Source organism: Lepidothrix coronata, unplaced genomic scaffold (genome assembly GCF_001604755.1).
Source record: "Lepidothrix coronata isolate B3197 unplaced genomic scaffold, Lepidothrix_coronata-1.0 Scaffold296, whole genome shotgun sequence".
NCBI lineage: Eukaryota > Metazoa > Chordata > Aves > Passeriformes > Pipridae > Lepidothrix > Lepidothrix coronata.
The window spans coordinates 118,071-134,244 of NW_016690476.1; the positions used below are offsets into that span (position 1 = coordinate 118,071).

At 36.6% G+C, this 16,174-nt stretch overlaps 1 protein-coding gene across 1 annotated transcript in view; it reads right to left on the reverse strand.

Moving 5' to 3' along the window:
- Window positions 1-16,174, reverse strand: part of AUH (AU RNA binding methylglutaconyl-CoA hydratase) — a 102,689-nt gene that overhangs the window by 73,846 nt on the left and 12,669 nt on the right. The window contains exon 3 of the mRNA XM_017837210.1: window positions 1,570-1,656. Coding sequence (XP_017692699.1) covers window positions 1,570-1,656 — 87 coding nt within the window. The remainder of the gene's footprint in view (window positions 1-1,569; window positions 1,657-16,174) is intronic.

A 16,174-nucleotide genomic window follows, 5' to 3' on the forward strand; every position in this document is an offset into this window, starting at 1 on the left:
AGCACTCACAGAGGTTTCCTGAACCTCAAGTAATTCACTGTAACCATAATGATCCAGTGTAAACCTTTCAGATAACACTGAAAATTTGCTTACATATTTAGTGGTTAAACAGTCTTACAGCAACCTTAATGAAGACGAAGACTATCAAATATTTTTCTCAAAGATTTTTTCAACTCTGAGGCAAAATAAAGCATCAAATCACTGTGAATATTTTCCATCATTCAGTGCAGAATGCTGTATTCAAATACTTCAGGCTTCAGAAATTTTCTCACTTTAAAATCCAAAAATAATTGAATTAAAAAACTCCACTTACTAATCACCGGAAAATCTTGAAACCAGTTGCCCCTATTTAAACATTAACAGCAGCTCAAAGTGTTTTCAGTAACTTCAGGCCAAGGAAGGCTGAAAAAATATTAGTGCTAAGGAAGCCTCCCAAAATTCTTACAAAATCCTGAACTGAACAATTTTTTGCTTGGCATTCCAACAGAAGGACAAACACCAGCATGATATACAACATTAGCTGCAGGAAATCAATGATCTAAAATCAATGATTCTAGGCATTTCACAGATTTTACTTATTTAAAGAGCCCTGACGGTCTACTGTCATGTCAAAGACATGACATTCATTTGAGGGCACAAGTTTCTCCATGAAGTACCTAATCAAAGACACATTCTTCAGCAGTTTGTCATTTACCTGAAAAAACATACTGGTATCCATTCATAACATTCTGCCAAACCAATATCTGACACAGTGTTCTTAAGGAAATGTATCTAAAAACATTTTCTGAGAAATTATTTATTCCTCAGAGTTTCGTGCCAAAATTTCAAGTGGCAGAATATGTTTCATACATAAATTAAATGCAGAAAATTAATTGCTTCGAACTTGGAACACTATACTTCTCTTTTCAACAGAAGATACTGGCAATACCCTGTTGAAAAACAATTATATTAAAACTGATCATCAGAGATGTAAAAATATGATTATTTGATGGTGAATTCATAATGTAGAACTTACAGAGAAACTGTACCTTAAAAACTGATACAAGCCCATTAAAATCTCAAACTATTAACAGGTTTTACTACACCAGAGCAACTGCATATTAAGCAAAATTTTAGAAGGCTTAGTAGCTAAATTTCTATCAGCAGTCGATGTTTAACATGTTTCTACAATATATTAGACCGTACTAATTATATCAACCACAAGAATTCAACAGTGAAAATTAAACTGTAAAGCACTTGGATGTCACTGAACAATCCATCCTTTACAAAAACAGAAGGGAAAATCACCTCTATTCCCGTTGAGATTTAGCCTTTCTAGCGTTCTTTAAAAAATTCCAGCTCATTTTGAAACATTATAAAAGAATAAATGCATGATGATTCATGTTTATCAACACACTCCATAATCCTTACTGAGTGCCTTCCAATTCAAGATCTGTGATGTGAAGCTAAACAGCTATGGGTATCCTACTACCTGTCAAGAATTAACCATGCATGTTTATGTTATTCCTCTGATCTAATGCTTCTCAGGTTAAAGTTACAATAACATTGTTCAAGGGAGAGGTTACTTACCCAATTCATTAATAGTTGCTCTCGCTCTTGAGACAAAAGAACTAACTTCACTTGAGTGCATTTTTGCCCTTTCTTTAAGGTCAGCACCTGTAAGTGACATTTCACACACACGTTAGCAAGCTCTATACAGTATTGTTAATGTATTTTCAAAAGTAAAATATTCCATCATTCATAGAAAATATAAATCTACTTTTAGACGAGGAGTTTAAATTGGTCACATAAATTTTCCACAGATTTCAAGGAAAGCATGACCTATTTATCCAGGAGAAAAAAAAAAACAAACAAAAAAAAAACAACAAACCAAAGACCAACCAACCAAACAAAAAGATAAATTATCATAACCAGATTTTCAAGAAGTATATTCTTCCCAGTGACATTTCTTCTTGTCATATTAAAATTGAGCATTTATGCTTATAGTTCATCTGACATACTATTTTATTTTCCCAACTGTGTCACAAAGTCTGATAAATATGTGGTTTTCATATTGTGCTCTTGTTATTCTTTTATTGGTAGATCATACAATACCTAAGGTGCATGGTTTTACATTAACAGACAGTATTTATCTAAATAAAAATCTACAGTGGACCTAGTACCATTTTTCAACTCAGTTTCAACTCATTTACTGAAATGTATTTTTGAATAAGTTACATACCATCATCATTTTTGCTCTTAAAAAATGCCACAGCTTGAAAATTTTTATCTATTTCTTTATGAATATATGAAAATTATTCTGTTTAACAAGCATACTGTAACTAGACATGTATACAAACGTTTTTAAAAATTCACACTGACATTTTCTCTCATGAGTGTGCAAAAAAAAATAACTGAGCAGTAATAATAGTAATAATAATAGCTAGATAGAGAAGCCCATCTTTCTTACAGAGGAAGAATACATAAAAGAGACAAAATCTGCATAGACACATTTATTCTCCAAAGAAGTGAAACAGTTACATGGCAACTGCACATATATTTTTTCTATTTGGTAAAAAGTAACCTATTGAGCTAGTCTCTAGGCATATGGCTAAATAAGGCAAATAACCAATGTTAAAAAAAAATAGTTTCATGTTTTTCTACCCTGAGAATCAAAATACTATCCATTCAGGAAAATGCACTGAACTCAGATTAAGTGAAGACTGTAGATTAGAATTAAGGTACACAGTCATAGGTTTCCCCTTTTACCTTTCTGGACTTAACTCATGCTAGGCCCTCCTGACCCTCTTCATCAAACATAGTTTTAGACATACTTTTATTGACAGCATTAGTTGTAACTCACAACTCTAGTCTAGCTCTGTGAAAATCAGTCTCTCTGACATTTTCTGATGGACATTCAGCTGTTGATTTACAGTACCAAGCCCAACAACTCAGCTCTACATTTGCCCTTTCTACTTCCATCATAGCAAAGCTCCTTATTTCACCAGGATTTCTGCTCTCCTTTTACCCATGTCAATAAAAAAACAATGAAGCATCAGTCCTGGCTGCAATTTGCATGTTTCCCACTAAGTAAAGTCAAGTTTAATCTACACTATAAGGCACTTTGCCAAAAAACTTCCACACAACCTTCTAGGATGTGCCCCAGCTGAAGACAGTATGACAGGACAGTTGACCAGACATACAAATATACGAGTATAAAACAGGAATTTCTATGGTCAACTCTGCACTGCAGCAAAATTGCAACTGCTACCTTGGCAATTCACAATCATTGCACAGAGAAATCTTGCCAGGAACCTGAAAAGCAAACAAAGTTTGCATCCATAATCTGGATAGAACTCTGATTCACATAAAACTGCAAGCAACTTTCACAAATGCATTTATGTATAGAGCTAAAAGGAGCTTCATGAAACTTCATGTCAAAACCTGCTTTAAAAGTTATGTCAGCAACTGCGTGAACAAAATATATCATCTATTTTTTATCAGTTAATGCCTGGTCTAGCTTCTACAACTCTGGCCAAATCATTGCCTTTATAAGAACAACACAAAACTGTGTGCTTTATTAACAAGAGAACTGTTTGGCTGTGTAATCTGACTCAAAGCTTCCACACACTGAAATCCTGCTTACTTGTCATACCCTTGAAAAGAATTATAAATAAAACATCTAGCATTACTGTTAATAAAATCTTCTGTCAATATATGATTAAGACAATTTTTAAGTTTTGATTTATTTAGACTAATGGAAAAATGGACTCAATCAAAAAACCTCAACCCTTCTAAAATAAAAAAATCAACAAACTGCAGACTTCTTCCTTCAGTTAGAATATACATTTCCTTGAAGACCATTACAGAAATCTATTAAATTTAAAAAAAAACCCTTGTGTAGGAATGGATTAATATGTACCTTCTAATTTAAAATTAATGATTTTAATTACTGTAAAGAAATATCAGATCTAAGTGCCATAACCAACTTTTGTAATCTAACATTTCCCTTTTTAAGTGTTTCTCCCTTGTAAATGCCAAGGAAGTGGAAAGAGTCCTTTCGGTAGCCCTTTTTCTATTTTAGCTCTCCAAAGCATAATAATAGTAACTGTAACTTTCTAAGGGAAGAATTTCAGTCAGAAGCCACTCCAAAAGAACACACGCCTTGGCATCCTCTGGTTCACAGGAGACAGAACTGCCACAAACTTAATAGTTTTGTTACTGTTGTAAAGATTTGACTTCTGGTCAAAGAATTATTAAGAATTCTGTGACCCAAATAGCAGAGAACTATTCAGATGTTTCTTCAAAATCTGTTCTCAAGTCAGAAGCAGAAAAGGCTAAGTTTCTGAAGCCAGCCATGAAGGGGACTGCAGATTCAACCGGAGACTTTGCTCTCTCAGCTACAGAAATCAAAGACCGCTCCTCTCACCCCAAGTTTTCTCCTTCAAAGTAGCTGAAAATAGTATTTGCTCAACTGCTGAGAGCAACAAAGCAGATAGGCTTTTCAAACCACAAAAACTCTGACACAACGAACCTCTGCAACTTTCCCATGGGCCACAGCTGAAATCTGTGGGCACGTTTGACCCAGCTGCTTCCCCCTATCCACTCCCAAACGACTCCAGGGGCTGTACTGTGGGTCTATTGCTCCCACCCACATTGAACACAGGGCTCTCTAAGCCCTTCTACCCAAGAAAGAAAGGGCAAACCTGAGCTACCAGTGAGCTGAGGCAAACTAACTGTTTCAGTTTTGATTACACACTGTAATTATGTCCCCACATCCATCCGGTTTGTACTGGAGCATGAATCATTGTTTTCTGGCACTTTCTGGCATCTCAGTGCTTCATCCCACTAATTGATTCTCATCTGCTCAGAATACTAACAAAAGCTAGTCAAAACCAACTGTGATTTTAGGAGTCATGCTCCCCAATTCTCACCTTCCTGCTCCCAGCACTTTATCAGCTCTTTTCTAAAGATTATAAAATGCCATTTTCAGATTACTAGCTGCTAGTACAGGACAAAAGAGAAGTGCCACAGTGAAAGACTACACTGTCAGTGCCATCAACCACTTCCTCCTACAGCTACATTAGGAGTTGGTCAGGTACTCTCCACTCGTGAATAAACTCCTATTGAATCAACCTAATTCACCGAAGTATCACTTCCAAATTTACACAGAAGTTCTCTCTGATAGGAGAGAACTTCCCTGCAGACTTCCAATGAACAGATCTGTTTGAAAAACACCAGTATAAACAGCAGTCTTTAGGATGTCTGCTGTACAGCAAGTACACACACTGGCCTTTCCAGATCAATTCCTGAAACTGATGTGAGGAAGACACATGCTGTTCTAAATACCACCTACACTTCTACTGAAGTTTGTCAATCCAAAAGGTAGAAATGTCTGTTCAATTTTGATCCATCACTTTCTTATTCCCCTCCTCCAACACTGGCAGAAAATAGGAAGGTTGGTTATTTTTTTTTACCTCACTTCCCCCAAATATGAAAACCCCGTCGGAATAACTCTCATTTGCATGGTTTTAAACATTACCCTACTCAAAGGTTAGTTGTTGTACACTGTCAGTTGAGAGAGTTTTCTCAGCATGTGCCTGACTTCCATTTCACAATGATGCCAGAGAAAATGTTTATTTGAGAAAGCCAAGGGCAAGCCAGCAAGATGAGCACATTGCTGTTATTCACCAGCATTTTTCCACTTGCAGGTATGTACGACAAGGATGGCTATTTAACTTAGAGAACATACCAAAGGAAACCAAGTTTTACAGTGATTACTCTGACCCCTCTTGCCTTTTTTGGATATTTTCACAAACTTTCTAAACATAATTTATATACTGTTGAAAAGCTGTGTGTTGTGTTTGAAAAATGCGTTCCAACATCTTTGTACAAGCCTCACTTTTTAAATACTGTAAATGCCTAGAAATCTTCTTGTACAGACCGTTCTATACTACTTCCAAAACACACCACAAAATCTCTAAACTAAAAAGGCACAAAATTTAAAGGTTTATATATGATACTTTAAAAAATAACTTTGTAAATAAATATTTTTCATTAAAAAATAAGTCCTTTAGTGAGTTGGCACACCAAAATTAAACAGTGAAGTTACTCTACCAAGTGTCAAAAGGTGTCCAAAGTGTCCTTTGTCTGAGACAATGGTACTACACTTTTTCTAAGAGAATTTCTCTTAATTTAGTGAGAGAAATAAGACATTTTGGCAAAAGATTTTACAGGAGTAAAATACAACCAAGAAAAGCATTTCACTAAAAGACTCAACAAAAAGACACAGTTCACAGAAAACACCCACTACAAACAATCAATATACCAGCTTTAGTAAAACACAATTCATTTAAGTTACCCACAAAAGGAGGAAAAGAGTAAAAGGAGAAAACAGATTAAAAGAGGAAAGAAAAAAGGAAGAAAGAAAGAAAGCGAGAAAGGAGAGGAAAATAGTTACCAACATCTTTTTTCTCCAAATTTCCAAGAGTTTCAGAAATAAAGCTTTTACATCCTGAAATCTATTTAGGACAACTTAACTCCTAGTTTTGAACAGTAACTGCAATACTTCATGAAACAAATATACTTATTTAGATACAGTGTCAAGTCTAACCCAAGTAAAACTTTGTTAATACAGTAACAGGCTATGAATATTATTCTATTGATATATATTTCCAGTTTATATCCATAAAATCCTTTTAAAAACCCAAAAAGCATAATTTGAATTTGATTATAACAATGTCACCATGTAGATTAATGATTTTTATTTTGCTTTCAACTAACATCTTTCCGTATGTAAAGCTATATGCTTGACAAATCACAGCACAAACAAAGTCAGTGACTACTGAAATCTCTAGCCCATGTAAAAGAAAAATGTTTTATGCTTTGCAGACAAAGTATCTTGAATACAAATTAGTTCAGTCTGCTCAAACAAGAACAGACAGAATGCATCATAACTATGGACTATCGTGGGCAACCTTCCAAAAAGTAACAAAAAAATTATCATCTGTTTGGTAGAATAATAGACTGAAGTCTAAACTGGAAGGAATCTCTAGAGAATCACCTGGTCCAACCTTCTATTGAATGCACAGCCCTAAATTAGGTTATCCAAGCCACTCTATACATCCTTGCAAATAGAGTACTTTTCTCTGATACTACCAGGCACAGGATGACCAGTTCTCTCTCCCTCCTCAGCAACCTCCAGTCCTCTAATCACCTTATGCTGGCCTGCTGAGTGCTGAGTAGAATAAGCATGTCTTGATCCGCTGATGGTTTTCTTCCTGATGCAGTCCATGACACTGTTTGCCTCCTTTACTGCCACAGTACACTACTAGCTCACGTTATGCTTGCTGTCCCCCAGAACCCACAGGCCCTTTGCAGCAGAGCTGTACCCCAGCCAGTCAGTTCCCAGCCTGTCCTGACACTGAAGTTTACTCAATTCCAGGTGCAGTTCCTATTTATCTTTGTTAAAAGTCATGCAATTTTTGTTGGTCCAGTTTTCCAGCCTGTCAACATCTCTCTGAGTGAATGGTGGCTCCTCCTTCCCACACACTTCCCTCCCCTTCTACTTTTAAGTAATCTGCAAACTCAGTGAGGGTTTGATCCTACGATTAGAACATCTACAAAGATATTGGATAGCACTGCCAGAGCCCACACTGATCCTTAAGGAACCCCACTCCAAAGACCACCTGACAGTTTGACTTTGAGCCATTAACATCACATTATCCTTTGATCTTTACAGATGAGCCAAATTCCATGGTCTGTATGTCCAGACTGTAACTTATCAACTTGTCTACAGGAGTAGTACAGGTGAACTCATCAAGTGCCTTGTTAAAGTCCAGGTAGACAGCATTCATAACTCTTCTTTCATCCACTGAACCAGTGGTTCCATCACAGAAAGCATCATGTCAGTCAGGCACAATTTATCCTTGGTAAACCTGAGCTGGTTTTTCCCAGCCACTTCCTTGTCTTTCACGTGCCTGAAAACAACTTCCGCAAACACCTGTTCCGCAACTTCCCCCAAGAAGGAAGTGAGACTGACTAGTCTGCAATTTCCCAAATTTTCGTTTTTGCAGGTGGGCAAAATATTTGCCCTTTTGCAGCCACTTCAATGACCTTTTTGAATAAGATAGGTGGTGGACCAACTCAGACACATCCAAACAGTTCCTGTTCACATGTGGGTGTCCAACTGGTACAGCTGGACTTTAATTCAGTCCTCCTCTACTGTCAGTGGTTTGCCATTTACTTTGTTGTTGCTTCTTGGCACAGAGACTTGGGACCTGACCTTTCTCAAGCAGACCAAGGCAGAGGGAAAATGGAATACTTCTTTCTACTTTTCCTATGTTGTTCATAATTAAGCTGCCAGTCCCACGCAGTAGTGGACCTACATTTTCCTTGACCTTATGCTTGGTACTAACATACCTACAGGAGTTTTTCTTGTTACTCTTGACACCTTTTGCCAGTTCAAACTCCAGCTGAGCTTCTTGCATCCTAAGCATATCTCTGCATAACTGAGTGGTTTGGAAGTCCCATTTTCCAGGTGTAAGGTGAATAAAAAACTCCTCCAAAAATATAAAAAGGATATTCAAGAGATTAAAACACAGGAATTTATTTATTTTTTTAAGAATGAAAATAAATATTCAAATCTAAATGCTTAAAAGTTACAGAACACACAAAATAAACTTATAATTTATGGAATATATTTCAATGCATTCCTAAATAATTTCAAGATTTTAGATTCAAATTGACTCTGTAATACTTATAAATCAGTTACAAATTCAGAACACTAAGAAATGAATCATCATTTCATCAAGAATCATTAATTTTAATGCAGAGGTATGACAGATCTGAAAGTTAAGAATAAAAAGTGAAAAAAATAGTACCAAAATACCTACTGAACAAAGAACAGCTAGCAACTTGCTTCTAAGGATCAGCTTCTTCTTTGAGTACTACTGAGAAGAAAGACCTTACAAAGCAGTACAACTTACTCTACATTTTCTGTTCTCTGAGACTTTATATTTAAATTTAAAATCAAACATGTGCATGTAACAGGTAAAATTTATATCAAAAGATCATTCCCTCAAAGATTAATCTCTAAGAGAACAATACATTGTTGGAAAAACATGGCTTTGTATAACACCTTTTTTTTTTTTTAAGTTTCCTTAAGGATAAATAAAAATCTGAGATTCACATTAACTTTATCTACGCTGTAGAGCACTTTGAAACTTTTCAATGAAGAAAGAATCCCACAACAGTCCCCTTTGATAAGTCCCCACAAAGTTTTATTCAAATTCTCACATCTTCTCACATTTAATTTTTCCTTTAAATTTATTTTTTAATTTGAAGTTAAACAGACATGACCACCACTTTTACGTGGCAAACACGACTTGGATCTCAACATTGTAGTGCATTTCTGTTGTGGTTTAACCCCAGCTGGCAACTAAGTACCACATAGCCACTTACTTACTCCACCTCCCATGCCTGTGGGAAGGGAAGGAGAATGAGGAAAAGGGTTAAGATCAATTTAATAATGAAAATAAAATAAGAATAATCATCATTATCATCATCACACCACCAACAACTGATACAACAAAAAAAAGAGAGTGAGAAATAAAACGCAAGAAGAAAAAACAAGTGATGCACAGTGGCTCTCCACTCGCTGACCAATGCCCAGACCACTCCCCAAAAGTGACTGGCAGCTCCCAGCCAACTCCCCCCAGCTTATATACTGGGCATGATGTTCCATGGTATGAAATATCCCCTTGGCCAGTCTGGGTCAGCTGTTTGGGCTGTGCTCCCTCCCAGCTTTTTGTGCACCTGCAAAGTCCTTGACTTAGGGTAAGCACTAGTTAGACAACAACCAAAACATCAGTGTGTGATCAACATTATTCTCATATGGAATCCAGAACACAGCACTGTACCAGCTACTAGGAAGAAAATTAACTCTGCCCAAACCAAAAAAAAAAAAACACTTTAACGATTCCAAGAAAGGTAGGAAACAACACACAGTAAAGAAGTCAGTAATATATCACGAAATATTAAGCAAGTGCTGAAAATCTTCTCATATAAAATGGAATGGAGAACTAACTCCAAAAGTTACATGTAAGTATTCAGAACTCGGTTTTCCAGATGCACAAAATTCTTAGCAAGTCAGCACACTGTAAAAATACAAAATTATTTGAAATTAATACAAATAAGGGTACCCATGCTCCCAGGCATTAGGAAGAAATTGAGTATACAATGTACTTATAAAAGTAAAACCAGTGCAGCACCACAGGACCCAGCCTAACAGTGAACAAATATACTAAGGAGCTGGCTCTGAAGTGCCAAAGAGATATAAACTAACAGACACTGGCTGAAAACACACACCTTGGTCCTACGCCTACCTACCTGGGTTATCTCTCAGCCTTTGGTGCAGTCAGTTACACATACTATGGAGATTGTGACACGCTTTTCATAATTGCCTGTTAAATAACATTTTAGCTAAGAAATTAGTTCACAACATACGCTCAGCACAAGGTTTTCCAAGCATCTTTGGTAACCTGAGAGAAAGCACGTTTCATAACTTAAGAATAACCACCTACTATCTATCATAACCATTTCCTTTGCTGAACAGCAACCAATTCTGCCACACACTTGTACAGACACAAATCTTTGCAAACACCACCTGCACCGTGTACATGCAACTGTGATAAAAAGCAAGTTGTATTCTAAATTTCAAGACAAAATGAGAAGGATGCTTGCTGTAGTCATTTTAATTGGGGGAAAAACAGTTTGGCACACAGGATGACCTGTATGTTTCCTACATACGGAAGTCATCTAAACGAATAAAACTATTTTATTTTTTTTTATGTAAGACTTATATTCCTGAAGTTCTCTAAATGTGGATATATGATTTTTGAGACAAAACTAATATTGATGTTCTTCCATATAAGGCTTACTTTCACAATTTATTAGCATGGTTTGATAACCTCACTTTTTACACACATCCCCTGTGTGTCACAGAAACATTCCTGAGAATCATCAAACTGTGAAGAACAAACAAAATGTCTGCAATTCCTATATGTCTGAGCCTGTGGCAGGATGCCAGTCCTAAACATTCCCTCTGGTAAGATGGCAGCATTACAGCTCCACCACTATATGTTATCTTATGTATCTTGCAATAATTTACACACAGATCAGCATATTTAAAGCACTAGCTGCTATATCAGTCCCCATAAACAGGATATTTCAGAAAGCACAACTTCAGAGGCACAGGGGAGTTTTGCCTTTTTTTTCTATTTCCTTTCAGCTTTTCAATTCCAAACCTTTCTGAATGGTCCAGGTGCTAATTCACACAGGTTTCCACTTCAAATCCAGGAATCCTGAATATAAATTACTAACTTCATATACAAAAGTTCTACAATCCCCTTCCAATGCCTATGCAAATTCAGACCAGATATAGATTAAAGTCAGCTGGTTCTTTTTCCATGCTGTCTGTCCAGCTCTAAATTTAGACACACCCAACAATATTCCTCCTGTTAACCTTTTCTACTGCAAAAGAAAGGCAGCATTACACCTCATATGCCTTTCCTGAATTCATCTTCACCGGAAGGGGGGGAAAAAGAATCATTATAAAGATATTAACCTCATCTCTTCAAAATAAAGTAATTTTTTTCCCAAACACCAACCAGTTTTCTTTGTGAAACTTCCATCATCCAGTCACTCTCTAGTCCCTGTCCTCTTAACAGCTTTGTCACAACAGGGTTTTATGCAGTTTCCTCCCTGAAACATGAAAGAGACCAGTTGTGTTGGGTTTGGCCAGGGTAGAGTTAATTTTCTCCACAGTGTCTAGTATGGGGTTGTGTTTTGGATTTGTGCTGAACACAGGGTTGACAATACAGGGATGTTTTTGTTATTGCTGAGCGGGGCTTACACTGAGCCAAGGCCTTTTCTGCTTCTCAAACTGCCACGCTGGGGAGGAAAGCTGGGGATGCATGGGAGGCTGGGAGGAGACACAGCCAGGACAGGTGACCCAAACTGTCCCAAGGAATATTCCAGACCAAGTGACATCCTGCTCAGTATATAAAGCTGGGAAGAAGAAGGAAGAAGCTGGGTGTTTGTCTTGCCATGTCACCATCACATTTGATAGTCTCCTATGGACTGAGATGGCTGAACTCTGCCTGCTCAGAGGAAGCAGTGAATTAATTTTTTGTTTTGCTTTGCTTGTGTGCATGGCTTTTGCTTTTCTTATTAAGCTGTCTTATCTTAACCCANCTCTTTTACTCTTCTGATTCTCCCTCTGATCCCACCTGGGAGGGAGTGAGAGAGCAGCTACATATGCTTAGTTGCCAGCTGGGGTTAAATCACAACACGAGTACTGGTGGAAATACAAGAATGGTACAGTTACCTGTTTCCAAACAGGTAAATTAAGACAATATTAATTTTGGTTCTGTGCTATGTCTCACTTCTAGTGACTTTTGTCAGGCTAACAAATCAGGACTAGCAGAAGACAGGCACAAAGGCTGTGTACATGTAACTATCATAAAAAGGCTGTGTAATTTTTGACTCTCAGACAGATACAGAAGGAGGAGAAAGTGGTGGCAGTAGTGAGTGGCTATGAACCACAAAGACAGGCCTTTAGAACAATCAAATCTTGAGAAACCTATTTGCCCCAATCTTAGAATAATACCCTATAAAACATCCCAGCTACAGGACAAGACTATGAGTTTACATCATGGTAATGCTAAATATCAGCATTTAAAAAATGTTGTGATTATTATTCAATATAGAGCATTTTCTTTTTAAACAAAAGAACCCCCACCACAAAAAAAAAAAAAAAAGTAAAGCTATTTCCTATACCACTTTGATTTCTATGTTATTTCCACAACAAGATTACAGAAGTACTTCTTTAGTCATTCTGGTAGTCTGAACAACCAACTTCCTCAAATCACATTTCGTTTTCAAATTCAACCTTCACTAAGAGAACTCTATTCAACATAACTGAATTCTTATACAGAATGGCAAAGTTCAAATAAGACAACCCTAAAAGCTGCATTTTTTACCCTATTATTTAGCTCAAGACTAATGGTGCAATCATTAATCGTGATTTCTATTTATACCTGCCATAAGAAAATCCTCTGAAGAGATCAGCGCCGGAGTTCTTGCTTTTTAAAGAAAGATCTAAAACTAATTTACTACTGAAAAAATAGTATAAATGTAGTACTGCATCTCAAGTGTATCAACTGCAATAGCTTTGCAGTGAGTCTGCTAATATCTAACTCCTATAATGACAACTGACACACAGTTTTCTATCTTCTGATTCATAAGAAGGCGTTCCTAAAACTTGCTAATGCTGAGATTCTTCATCCTTCTTCTCAAACCTTAAATGAATATTCAGACTGAACATTCTTAGTTAGTAGCATGAAGCCTTTCATCCCAAACATGAATGCACCCAAAATTTTCAGCAACCCGCTGTTTGTTCCACTTTGATTTCTAATAAGTTCAGTACTCAAAAGAAAAGACATCTTTCATAGCACTATTACAGATGACTGACTCAAATATTTTGCATATACCATATATCTGACCACTGCTTATATTTTTTTTAATGTTAAAAGGAATTGATACTGCTGGGTTTATCTATTTTGAATAGCAGTAAGTACAAAAATAGTTAACTAACAGCACACCCAGTTTTATGAGCTGTAAATAGAAAAAGAGGAAGTGTGTTATGTGGTAAAAAAGAGAAAGTCAGAATTTCTTCCAAAGAAGTCCTGAAGCCAGTATTCAGGCATAAATCCTATTAAAAAAAGGAGGAGTTCTTCCTGAGAAAAAACACAGATTGAACTGTTACATTACCTGGATGCAGACAAAGGCTTGGGTGAAAGCCTTTTTCTTCTTTCTTCACTACCCTTAGTTCAATCCCTTAATCTTGAAGGCATCATCCAGTATCTCTGTGGCAGCCTTAACCGCATTGGTGTATTAGCTGGAAACTTCCAGCAGGTCAAGACTCAGTGACGCTGGATTCTGTGCAGCTATGCAGCAAGTGATATTTTCAATGGAACATTTAAAGAAGCAGGTAAACAGTACATACGGTATATGAAAATATAAAATCATCTTGTGAAGGATATCTGCAAAAATCATCATGTTCTGCTGCCTCCCAATTACAAGATGATAATTTTTGATGCACACATCAGATCACAAACAAAGCTGAGGAAAGACTTGAAGTAATGACCTTAGAAAGACTGCATGAGGTGAAAACTGAGTTTGACTAGAAACCTTTTCAAGCTATAGCTTGATTTTTGTGGGAAAACTCAAACTGGAGAAGAAAAGTCTTCTAGGTTAAAGGTTAAAGACATAGAGCTCGGCTTTGGCAACTCAAAGTCTACTCAGAAAGCATAAATCTTGAACTGAAAAAAAAAAAAAAGCATTAAAACGGCTGGCATTGCTGCACAAACATCTCTAGCTCATATTAACAGTGGGACAGCACTCAAGGCCAAAGTCTTGCCATTCTACACAGTACTGTGTGAAAGTAACAACTAGTATGTGAGCCATGAGTAGGAACATCTCTTAATTATCCTTTGTTCACACAAAAGTCAGACATGAAACCAGCAGCTGCAATTCTATTTCTCACAACTCACAAGTAGTACTTCCCCTTATCCCCTGTGTCCCCAAAGGCTTCAAACTGACTCAGAAAAATAAATCAGAGTGCTTTCAAACAGCAAAATTTCCCATCCACTGAAAGTATTTTGAGCACCAATATTGCAAATTCAATTCTATTTTCTAAGGACTTGTTATTTTAAAATACTTCAGAGATATTTGATCTCTTCTATTTTTAAAAGACCATCCAAGAGACTTGTCAGCAAACTACTTCAGAGAAGAAAAGAAAAAAAAGGAAAGGAGATACAACACTGGAGTATTACCTGCTATCTAGAGGGCTTAAAAAATTATACAGATTGGTGATACTTGTGCCCAGAGCTCAATCACTTAAAAACCATGTCCATCCACATGCATTCAGTAAGTTCCAGCTGGTGACAGGAATTCCACAAAGAATTGGTAAAATACCAACAAAATACTATTTTAGATCTAATTTTTTTATATCCTACAAAACCCTGATGTTTCACTATTAATATAAACTTTCTACATTACATTGGAATTTTGCTGAGGGACAGTGCAGACAACTAACTACCTACCTGCAACTTTTTATCATTAAATAATTCGGAGGGGATTGTATTTTGTTAAAACAGGCAGGATCTGACTAAAGGTCACAGAATTTCTTTTACTTATTGGAAGTTTTTCTTCATATTTGAATCAATTAGCATATATATATATATGTATATATATAGTTGCATTTTGCCCAATTCTATGCCATTTATAAAAGCAAGTATGAAACTAACTGTTAAAACTGTCTTAAGATGAAAATGCCACAGATTCAGATATGTCTAAATACCTCTGCTACACGATCATTTTATTTATTCTTTTCAAGAGCAAGTGGAAAAGAATTCTTTACCATGCAATAACTATTTTTTCCATGTGTTGCGCACATGTATTCTATTTCCAGGACACGTTACCACCAAGCGCATGAGATCAAATTATTTTTGCCAGCAGGTTTTCTCAGCCAAGGATATAAATGGCAAAGCAGGCTCAGTTCCCTCGCCAATAAAGAAATCAGGTGCCATAGGCACTTGGTACACCAAAGTAAAGGGTTATTTAACTCACACAGTGTACGATGACAACCCGCCTCAGAGAACTGTGAAAAAGCCAGCATCATTTCTTCACAAAGCAACAACAGACATGACACGAGTATTTCAAATGGAAGTGACTACTCAATTTGACTTATTACTTATGGAAGAGATCTGGACCTTAAGAGACTGCAGTGGGAAAGTCAAATGTTCATAACAGAGGTTAAAAATAATTAAGTTCTTCATCTAGGAACAAAGGCATTTACCAGCAATGTCCTGGGTGGCAAAGGCCTAACCAAAAGTTATCCTTATCAATTTAGTTTGATCAGGGCTAATCAATAATCTGTATCTTTCTGTTAAAGTGATCTTCATATGGTTTTAGTCACTTTAAAACCACAAAGTTTTAAACCATTTTATACAGAGCACAAGATGAGTGAGTTCAATTTCTGACAAAAAAAGCATCCATGTGCATGCCCTGAAACTGCAGCACAAGCTCTAGCCAACACCTGAAAATAAGCTTGCAGATTTTAGGACGGTGT